At 35.6% G+C, this 12,239-nt stretch overlaps 1 protein-coding gene across 1 annotated transcript in view; it reads left to right on the forward strand.

Annotated features, from left to right (window-relative positions):
- Positions 1-2,503: 2,503 nt before the first annotated feature.
- The window catches only part of LOC133327723 (capon-like protein), a 35,078-nt gene continuing 25,342 nt past the window's right edge, over positions 2,504-12,239 (forward strand). The window contains exons 1-3 of the mRNA XM_061536267.1: positions 2,504-3,023; positions 3,264-4,141; positions 9,889-10,072. Coding sequence (XP_061392251.1) covers positions 2,504-3,023; positions 3,264-4,141; positions 9,889-10,072 — 1,582 coding nt within the window. The remainder of the gene's footprint in view (positions 3,024-3,263; positions 4,142-9,888; positions 10,073-12,239) is intronic.

A 12,239-nucleotide genomic window follows, 5' to 3' on the forward strand; every position in this document is an offset into this window, starting at 1 on the left:
AAACAGGTGGAGTTTTTTATATGTGTGTTACATAAAAACATAACATAATATTGGATATTTTCTGATATTATTTCAGCCGATAAGAATCCATAATTCCTATATAGATTTATAGTTGTTTCTAAGACTATATTTATATCTACTTTTTGAGCCGATATAATTTTGTACCGCAGTCTGTCCATGTATTTCACTGTGCGACAAGATTTTGGGGAGTTGATAAAAATAAATTGAATATAAAAAACCCCATACTTCGGAGATATGGAGATATTCCTAGTCACCCTATTATACATTAAGTGATTGCTCAATATATTGATTTGTAGCCTTTGTATGTAATTGAGATTACATTTCTTCATTAAAATCAAATGAGGATTTTAAGTCCTTAATTATTGAACCGGACTCCAATTATCACAAAATGTGATTTTTCATGCTCGCAGTGTTTTACAAAAATGTTGCTTATACGATTTTAAGAGAGGTCCTTAAAGCCCAGACATCGATATTTTAACGCTTTAATTGTATTCTCTCAATTTTACCCGCACTTAGTTTTCTAAACCCCTATGTCATTTAATAGATCCACTAAAAGTGCTTAATTATAAAAGTGTTTACTAAAATCTTAGACAAAATTATAACCGGTTCTATAAAATTTTGAACCGGATATTGACAAAATAAACCCGGTTTAAACACATAGCATTGGAATTATTTACTAAAATCATATTAAGTTAGACCAAATAAGCTAATTTCGAGGAAAAAAGAACCGGTTCTATAAAATTTGAAACCGGATATTGACAAAATAAACCCGGTTGAAACACATACCATTGGAATGTTAATAAACAAACGCGCTAAATATATTGAACCAGACTGTTATCGGTTTTATTATCTGAATATCCGGTTCCTTAATTTAGAAAACCGGTTCTTTCTCCCTCGAAATAATTTTCTTTTTGTCTATATTCGTTTTTACTAAATATAACGGACGAATTCGAAAGTTATTCATAATAATGCTTAAGTATATATTGAAATACATACATATAAAGGGTTTAGCAACATAATGCGGATAAAATTGAGGTAAAGCCATTAAGACGTTAAAATATCGATACCGATATTATGAGCAACATTTTTGTAAAACTTTGCGAGGATGAAAAATCACATCTTGTGGTAATTGGAGTCTGGTTCAATAAATTAGGGACGAAAAGGACACATGAGTTAGAAGGACAAATGTTCTACAAAAAATTGTTATTCGATTTTACTGAAGAGGTGCAATCTCAAAAAATACATATAATAGATACAAATCAAAATATGAAGCTATCTCGTCATGTATAAAAATATCACACCATATCTCCTAACTTTGACCTACGACGCATTTTTCCTTCTGGGATTCTCACATACCAAGGCCTTTCATCCCCAATATACATTTTCCATGCCCATGTCATGATCTCGATTTTGTCTCAAAATTTTATTTTGAAACATTTATGTCCTATTTTACTTATGACTAATTGTTTGGTCTGTAAATGTACACCAAAAAAAAATAACATAATTTTTTTTCAAAATAAAAAAGTAAACAACAATATGAAAACCTCCCATGGAGTACTGTCCTAGAAATGTTCCACTTTGAAATGTCGATTCCATCTGTAAATATGTTATCAGGTCACAATTTATTGTGGACCGAACATGTGGCGAAGAATAAATGTTCCCTTGAAAGGCAATTGAAAGTTGGAAAAAAATGTGTACACAAAATAATAATCAATTTATTTTTAAACTATTTAGTATAACAAACAAAAAACTTAAATAAATACATATTTGAAAAAAAAAACATTTGAACAAAAATATTATAAACAAAAAAATAAGAAGAAAAAAAAACATTGTTTGTGCCAGAAAGTGAGAAAAAATCACTGAAATAGAAAACCAAACAGAAGCTGTCGCATTTTTCGTCTGTTGTTTGTGTTCTGCGTTCAGAAAAAATGATTTTCAGCGGTTGCCAGCTAAATCTCATGGATGGACTCACAGTTGGCGTGCAGGCAAGGCGGGTGTGAACAAATGCGTTGAAAATTAATTTGCAAATATTGACTCATATTGTCAAAATGAAATAAACCTACATGGTACATGGTGTGAATAACCTAAGACAAGGATGTAAAAACCCCGAAAACAAAACAGATTAATAAATTCTCAAACAAAAAATATATCTGCATACACAGACAGACATATCGAGTATCGAGACAGACATATCGAGTATTTAAATTTACGCTACATAGTGAAGTGGCCACTAATACTTAATTACCCCCTGGTTGAAGATGGCCTTGTCTAAAGTTCAATAGAACCTATTGCAGGTGGTAATTAACCAGCTAAACACTAAGGAAAACCACATGACAAATGATCCCAGAGGGAATTCATTAATTAAATATTGACCGTAAACTTCGACGGAACTCATTGTCTGCCAATCTAAATTAACATTTCCGTGGTAGACACATATTTTACGGGCTACTGAATTCAAAATAAACAACAACAACAATTTGTCATGATGAAGCATGATGTAATGGTGAAACCCTTACCCGTTAGTGTTGGCAAAGACATACCAAAAAAGAGTCTGTGGAAATCACGTTCCTCTTCGGAGACTTCCACGCCAAAAAGTCCCATGACCAAAGCTTTTGACTTTCTACCATGGTCACGTAGCAAAAAATCCAGTGAAAAATCAAATAAATCCACGGAGAATAAAAACAAATCAGATCTGCCACCACCGAGTGGTGCCAAGAGCAGCTCCAACACATCCTCCGAAGATAAACGGGATGCACTGAACTATCAGCGAAATATTTCCCGAAATGGCGGCAGTCTAATCAAGGACATTTTGGGTGATAAACAAAATAAAGATGAACGACCGCTCAAGAAGTCATCATTGCGTCGAGCTCGCCAAGTCACCACGCGCAACAAGAGTCTCGATATTCACGAACTCATCAATTGTGTGGAAAAAGAACTCGAAAATGGCTCGGAAATGGGTGGGGAAAAAGGTCCGCACCGTTTTCTCGATGATACATTCATTGAAAATATAATGAGGGCCAAGGACGCCTATCAGAGAAATCTCCTTGAAGAAGAGCAGCAAGAGGAAGAAGAAGAACTTCGAAGAAGGCAGCAACATTATTCCTCTCGGCATCCAGATGATTTCCCTGATACTGAAGATGAATATTTTTATCAACAACAGCAAGAATTGGCTCATCTGTATCCCAATGGGGGTGGTGGTGGTGGGGATAGTCGTAAATGTGTCAATGCTACGGGTTCTGGTAACACCTCACCAAAACACATCCTATTCAACGATGAGAACACGGTTTATCTGATAAAGAAAGGTCAGCCGGTCAATAAATCTCTCAAAAACTGTGATAAAGAACGTAAAACTCATACGGAGAACATACTCAAGGCCCGCCTTAGATTCAAGAAAATCTCATCATCCTCCTCCCCTGCCTCAGCTGATAGCAATGCCAATAATACAACAACACATGCGGATTATAAATCCTCAATACTTTTAAATAATAATCATGTGATAGGCCAAGATAAAATGGTCCCTTCTCGTAGAAGTATCCTGCAAAGGCAAATTACCAATCCCGAAGATTATAGTGGCTATAAGCCTTGTACTAGTCCCATTCAATTGCGTAAAAGATCTCCTTCGGCTGGACGATATCAGCAACACCAACACCATAAAATGCAGGGTTCTGGTGGTGGTGGTGGCGCCGGAGGTGTTTACTCCTCACCTCCCTTTCAGCGACGCAAATCTTTAACCGAAGGCCTGATCTATGATACGCACAACAGCGGTGGCATGCTGTTGCATGATAGCGGTGGTGCGGCTAACTCCAGCACCAGCAGCATGGGTAGCGGTGTTAGTGCAAGTGGTGGCGGAGGTGGCATTTTAAATGATCGCCCCAAAACCGATAAACCACGCAAGAAATTGTCCTTTCGTGAACCCGTGGTCGCAGAAAAACGTCGCTCCCGCCGCCAAAGTGCGGAAGTTGTTTCGGTCACCACAAATGGAATTAATGTACAACCCGCCACAATCAAAACCAACTGCAACTCACCAATTTCGAACTGTGATAATTTAGCTAATAATAGTAGTCGACGTTCGACGCCATCTAATGATGTGACAACGCCGACAGAAGAGGATTTAATGCAGGTAAGGCAGAAAATAAATGAATAAATATATAAATGACATTGGTAAGCTAATTTAATCGTAACAGAACTATGTACTTTTAAAATGTCCTTTTTTACGAAGAAATTGGTCGAGCAATCAATTTGTAATTCAAATTCAAAATATTACAATTTTGATTAAAATTATTTTATTTGTAGTTTGAATAATAACATTTTAATTAAATTACAATTCTAATTTAAAACATGAAAAAAACCTCAAATGAAATGATTCGAGTTTAAAATGAAATTCTTCGAATTTCAAATGAAATAGTTTTAAATGTTAAGTAGATTGTGTTGAATTTCAAATAGAATAATTTGAAATATACAAAAATAGTTTTTAAATTAAAAAGTGTATCTTTGAACTTAAACTGAAATAGTTTGGAATGAAATTCTTAAATTAAAAATGCAATCATTATAATTACAACTAAAATGTTTTGAGTAACAGCTGAAAAGGCGTAGAGAGAAGAGTTATGGTTTGTTTAAATCAGTTTTTTAATTCAACATGTGTGAATTAAAAACCGATTTTATTCAAAACATTTGATATTAGGAACGTGTTGAAAAATTGGAAATTCTAAAAAATGGAAAATGGAAAAAATGTGTCATTCCCCGTGCAGCCCTGGCGTATTACCCGCTTTAGCCGATTTTCGGTACATGGAAGGTCCTGAATGATAATTTTAATATTTTTATTCTTTATATTATTATACCCCTCCCCCACAACGTGTGTTTTGTATTCAATTTTTCTTTCCGTTTGCCAAACTTCGAACTATTCAAATGAGACCCCATAACATTCTTGATCAGAATAAACATCTATGTCAAATTAGCCAAGACCATCTATCCATCCGCCCGTCTGTTGAAAACACCATAGACCAAGCAATTTTTAAGATAGCTACATTGCTACTACTCCTAGGATATTTGGTATTGAAAATGAAAATGAAATGGATATATCGGTCCACTTTAGGTATTTGAAACTTTTGGACACGTTTGTTAATCAAATTGACTCTAGATTAATGATTTCGATTCTCATCGATTAGAAAATCTGCCTTAAGTTTTTTTTTCAATGTTGCCCATGGTTCCATTCTTTAATCGAATTGGCTCTAATTTGATATTTTTGATTAACAGAAAATCTTCCTAATAAGAATTATAAATCTTGGCCCATATTTCGGGGTAGACCCCATAGTGTCAGGGTATTATAGCTTTATGCCCCAATAGTTTGTAACGCCGCGAAATATTGGTCCTAGACCCACCTTTAAGTATACCGATCGTCATATCTCGACTAGCTGAGTCGATCTAGACATGTGTGTTCGTTCATTCGTCCGTCCGTCAGTCCATTATAATTTGTAAACACGATACAGGCCACAGTTATGGACCAATCTTCACGAAATTTTGTATGTAGGATAGGTTCTGGCCAATTAAGACCCTTATTGTTTTTGGTAAAGATCGGTTAATATTTAGGGGATGAAATGGACCAAATACTTAATTTTTGTCGGTTTTTCAGGTCGCTTCAGAGCCCGTAATTATGACCCAAACATCGCGAATTTTTACATGGAAAAATGGATGGGGCCAAAGAATAAGCACGCCAGTTTTGATAAAGATCGGACAATATTTAGTGGATCAAATGGACCCTGACTTTTGTGTGAAAAATGACAAAATGTTTATTCTATTGCTTATACATTTACTCCTAAAGGACATAGACCTGAGAAGTTGATAGTATATCCAAGAGAAGTGGTTGACCTTTAAATTGATACCAATTATATCGTCGTATGTACTCGGATGTGGAAGTTACACGTAAATATATACAGATGCTTACGTATTCATATATTACTTAGTAATCCATTACCTCAATACAGAGCGGAAATATAGCGCTGATCGCTTTGCACACAACACAACAAACGGTGAAGGGAACCTGAGAAGTAATTAGAAGGGCTGTACTGAATATTGGGAATATTCAGAAAATATGTCAGAGTAAGGAAGTCGTGCTGTTGATCTCTAATCGGTCAAAAGAGTGCAAATATCACGAAATATTGCCCATGTTCGAAATAAACATCCTCAGAACGTTAGAGTTCCGTGGTAGTTGTGTAGGGTATTGTATGGTCGGCCCGGTCCAACTATACTGCTCCACTCACTGGGGACTTCAGCATTTGGTTACTTTGGGCACATTTCAATCGATTTGATTGTAATTTGATATTTGACACTGAAAACTATTTATAGCGGTCTGCGTTTTGGCAAAGCTCCCATATAACAGTACAACTCATTTACGGGTTTTTGTTTTAATTACGTTTTCCAACCAAAGTAAGTTTAATTTCACATTGCTGGGTTTTCGAAACTGGCATACATATAAACAGAAAATTATTAATTTTGGTCAAGTTTAGCCATGGCTCCTATACAATAAGTACCGCTCTATTTCCGATATTTTAAAGGGCTTAGACCCACTCTGCCCTTGAAGGGCCTCTAATTTGGCATTCCGAGTCATCGCAAGAAACATGTCTTTTTGCAGAAACTTTTGTACATGCGTTTATGGTTCGACATAGCTTCATAAAAATGTTCCGTCCCATTTTCCTACACTACAAGTTTTGAATGATTCTTCTAACCAAGTTGTTGTATTTTGACATTTCGTGTTCTTGATTGGTGGAAAATAAGTTAGCCGAAAATTTTGGTTGTTCATCCATCTTCTGGCATAACCCCAATAAAAGAAGGGACGCGGCCGAATTGGCTATAATGGTTTGATTTTTACTTGTCCACATACAAAGGACCCACGTTGGTATTCCAAGACCAGTTTTTCAACCTGAGGATCTATAATTCGAGTTTTCATTCTCTCAAATAAAAATCCTACTGACAATGACATGACAATGACAACATATAAAGTTCAGGAACTTACAAAAATAATGCACCACTAATGGTGGGGGTTATAAAAATTTCAGCCCAGCGGAACTTTAAGACGTTTTTACTTGTGTTTTTTTGATAATATTGAAGTCAGTGATGCTAAGACAGATAATAAATGTACCATCATGTTATCGACATAATGACACACGTTCGTTAGGTTTTATGTTAATGTTTCATTTTATTATACTGCCATTTGGAAAAGAAAGCAAATGTAAAAAAAAAAACAAATAAAAAAACAACCAAATGTACAAAGGTGTGACTAATTGGATATTTTCTCTTTATTAACAAATATATGTTCAAGACTCACTTTCAGCTAATGTCATTATAATTGGCCAACCAGTTCGTATTAATGTTGGGGATGTTGCAAGGAATAAATATATAATATATTACTACTAGCATATACCCATATTAACACTTTTAGAACCGTTTAGTACCAATGTTCTCTTATAGTACTCAACCCTACACACAAATTCTGATCGCAAATGAAATCTAGCTCTATACAGAATTTGGTGTCATTTTTACCCTTTGTACTCCTGTAAAATCTCCAAAATTCAAATACGAATTTCCAACACTTCCCACATACCCCAATCTTAATTCCAAATTTCAGGATTCTATCGGTTCACCTAAATCCAATTTGTTTCAAATTTAGTGCCATTTAGTACACATAGGTACAAATTTCCATTACTACCTACATCATGCAATCCAATGGAAATCTTATTATTCAATTTCAAGATTTAATCTCTATCGGTTAGCTTTTAATCCAAACTGTGCCAAATCTAGTGCCAATTAGTACAGATTTGTAGACATTTCCAAAACTTCCTACATACCCCAATTCTACACATCCGCAGTGATCCTAAATTAAAATTTAGGATTCCAACTCCAATCCTACACACCCCCACTGATACTAAATTAAAGTTTTAGGATTCCAACTCTATCGGTTCACCCACATTTCACATTGTACTAAATTTAGTACATAGTAGTACCAATTTCCAAATCTTCCTACATACCCCAATCCTACACTTCCACAGTGTTCCTAAATCAAGATTCCAACTCTTTCGGTTCACCCACAAATCAAATCGTACTAAATTTAGTGCATAGTAGTACCAATTTCCAAACCTTCCTATACCCCCACAGTGATCAAAAATCAAAAATTTCAGGATTCCAACTCTATCGTTTCACCCACAATTTAATTTGTACCAAATTTAGTACACTTAGTACAAAATTCTAATACTTGCTACATACCCCAACCCTACACCCCCACAGTGATCCCAAATTCAAGTTTCAGGATTCCAACTCTATCGGTTGACTCACAATTCAAATTGTACCAAATTTAGTACACATTAGTGAAAATTTCTAAAACATCCTACATATCTCAATCTTACACCTCAACAGTGATCCATACTCCAAATTTCATGATTCTAGCTTTATTGGTTCAGCTAAAATTAAAATTATACCAAATTTAGTACCATTTAGTACCCATAAGTATTATTTTCTTAAACTGAATCCTGACCCCAATCCCCCTACAGTGATCCTAGCTTCAAATTTCATTGTTCCCGCTCTATCGGTTCACCCAAATCCAAACTGTTCCGATTATAGTACGATTTAGTACTTTTCGTACACACAAGTAAGAAATTTCCAAAACTACGTTTATATCCCAATCCGACACTCCGACCGTATTTTTAATTTCAAATACCAGAAATCCAGCTCGATTTGTATCTCCAAACTAAATTTGTGCCAAATATAGTACCATATAGTACTTTTCGTACACATGAGTACACGCTTTCAAAGCCATATCCTTAGATGGACCCTACTTCTAAACCATAATTCACACTCCAAATTTCAGGTTTTTATCCGTTCCAATGCTACAGAATTGTACCAAATTTAGTACATTTTCTTACTTTTCTACATTTCTACCTCCACCGGTTCGCCAAATACAAATGGTATCACATTTAGTACGTTTTAGTACTTTTCGTACCGTTCTAGTACGAATTTCCAAAAGCCCAGCCTTATCTGTCACCTCTAGATCAAGAGTGACCCTCACCCAAAATTTCAATATTCTAGCTTCAGCCGTTTCGTCTGGACGTTGATGAATCGTTAAATCAGTCAGTCAATCACTTTATTTCTTTATTAGTATAGATTAAATTTGTACCAAATATAGTACCATATAGTACTTTTCGTACACTTAAGTACACGCTTTCAAAATCATCTCCTTAAATAGACTCTACATCTCAACCCTAATTCGCATTCCACATTTCAAGTTTTTAGCTGTATCCATTCACATGCTACAAATTTGTACCAAAATAAGTACATTTTAGTACTTTTCGGATAGTTATAGTTCGAATTTCCAAAAACCCTTTGCTACACCTATCCTACACTCCATCAACGACCACGAGACCAAATTTAAGACTTCTACCTTCACCGGTTCGCCAAATACAAATGGTATCACATTTAGTACGTTTAGTACTTTTCGTACCGTTCTAGTACGTATTTCCAAAAGCCCGGCCTTATCTGTCACCTTTGGACCAAGAGCGACCCTCACCCAAAATTTCAAGATTCTAGCTTCAGCCGTTTCGTCTGGGCGTTGATGAATAGTTAAATCAGTCAGGACCGTTCTAGTACGAATTTCCAAAAACGTTAAATCTGGCAGTCAGTCAATCACTTTACTCTTTTATTAGTATAGATAAAATCAATTGTGTGGTCCAGCTTAAAGAGAACGGTCGTTACCATTTACTTATTTTTTTTTTTTTTAATTTTTGATTTTTAGTATATTGTTATTCTAATAATTTTATTAATTTAATTTATTAATTCCAAAATTATTAATTCATTAATTTGTATTTATTTGTCTCTTTCCAGTCTCAGGCCATGCGTATTGTACGTACCGTTGGACAGGCCTTTGAAGTATGTCACAAATTTAATATACACAAAAATTCCCTGGATCAGACAGAAGAACGTTCAGATATCTCATCATCCGAGCTATTGGATGTCGAGACACGTTCTGAACAGCATGCCAGTGATGATGATATTCATAACAAAAAAGGTGAGTACTTGGTTTTTTAAATCGTAATATAAAAACATGGAAACGCATAACGGAGTTAATTAAAAAATAAATATAATGGATAATTATATAAACAAAAAAGACCGCATGCGGCGAACATTGTTTATTGGGTCAAGATTCAAAAAAAATTTACACAACACAACTTTAGGCCATTAACTTCACTTACAATATCTGTTTATTAAAAATTCAATAAAGGTGCGCATTATATTTTGTCCATCTTTTTCTTTTGCACGGACTACAAAGAAACGAAATTTCCTATCGTCGACGTAGTCGTGTTTTTTCATTGCGATATACGTTAATTTCATTTTATCGGAGGCAGACAGGAAGTGTGCAATTCATTGCATGTTCTTGCTACTTTAATATTAAAGATTGAACCATTTTTACATACTACTTACATATATTACACATCATGTATTACATACATCCTATTTTCTTCAATTACTAACAATACATATGACACATGTACATGTGATAAGCTGACTGTAATAATATTGTAATTGTCTTTGTATTGTGAATATATTTACACCTTTTGTCTAATGATGTCCTTAAACCTCTCATATACATAAGTATAAGTAAATTTCTAAATCACATATATGTACATGGTATTTGTATGACCACCTATAATACAAAGAGATTAAAACAGTGGAAGATATTGCGAATTAATCGTATGTCAGTTTGGATCAAACATGTGTGAAAGTAACTGAATATCAGAAATGACTTTTTTGTTTGTTTTATTTTTATCAGGAAAAAAAAATAAATAATGCAAATGCGGGACCACTGGCTTGTGACAGAACATTTGAACAAAGATTTCAAGGCGCGTCTGTCTTGAGCTCAGCTCTTCCAAATATAAAGACCATCTTCCGAATTATTGTTTTCCACATGGTCTTTCAATCGAATTCATAGCTTTCCCCTTCTGCGTGAGCCATTAGTTGGCTCGTTTTTATATACCCTTTGACCTGGGGCATCCTCATCCATTCTCACCACATGATCTAGTCAACGTAGTCGATGCAGCTCGATACGTCTGACTATGTCGATGACCGAGAATAGATGGTACAATTCATGGTAATTCGACGGCGATATTCACCGTCGACGCAAATCGGCCCATAGATCTTCAAGTGTCAGCGTCTTTTAGAGTGTGAGTTTGGTCTGGTGAGAACTGGCGTCTTGAATTGCTTCCTTAGACCATAGTAACATCTGTTGGCAACACTATTCTTTTACGGATTTCATAGCTCAAAAAATCATTCACTACCTCGAAGTTGTAGTTTTCAAGTTCCACAACTTGTCCGAGTCCACTGGACGTCTTGCCCCTTATAAAATCAGCTTTATCTTCTTGCCATTTACAGCCAGTACCACTTTGGCAGACTGGTTCTCAATGTGGCTATTACCACACGCAATGTTCGACCCATTATTCTGAAGCCGCATTGTTTTGGACCAATAATGTCATCGACCATTGACTGGGGTATCTTCTTCACCGTTACTATTTGTTACCAGAAGCTTTGAAAAATGCGCTGTTTGGATCTGTTACCAGGTCTTCTTGGGCGGAGTGGGTAAGTTGGGCGGAGTGGCCTTCTGATACATTTTGTGTTTGCACTTTTCGACGTCGTATTGTGTTAAATAGCATATTTGCTGCTACATTAACGAGTGCGAACCTTGGCTGCTCCAAAGTAATGTTCCGAATCGATATTCGCTCCTCGAATCGATCGAACGCCTAAAACACTGGATGAATGTTTTCCGTATTTCACAACATGATCAATTTGAATACTCGTTGCTTGATCAGGAGGAATTCAGGTAGTCGTGTGTATATCGATATGCTTTAATCTGGTGCTGCTAACTACCATGTTTCCGTGAAGTCAATCAACATCATGCCGTTGTCGGATGTTTATTCATGGAGGATGAATTTTCCGGCATACAATATTTCCCCTTTCCGATTTTTGCATTAAAATCTCAGAGTAGAATTTTATTGTCACGCCAGGGCACCGGCCATATTCTGTTTCTAGACGCTCGTAAAATATGGCTTTCGTCTGTTCATCTTTGTCTTCCGTCGAAGCATGGACGCAAATAAGATTGATGTGGAAGAACTACGCTTTTATACGGATTATAGAAATTCGCTCATCTACTGGTGTGAATCTGAAGAGGAGGTATTTTATTC

The sequence above is a fragment of the Musca vetustissima genome, unplaced genomic scaffold (assembly GCF_032173495.1).
Source record: "Musca vetustissima isolate MV318-11 ecotype Yass unplaced genomic scaffold, APGP_CSIRO_Mvet_v1 utg3866, whole genome shotgun sequence".
Classification (NCBI taxonomy): domain Eukaryota; kingdom Metazoa; phylum Arthropoda; class Insecta; order Diptera; family Muscidae; genus Musca; species Musca vetustissima.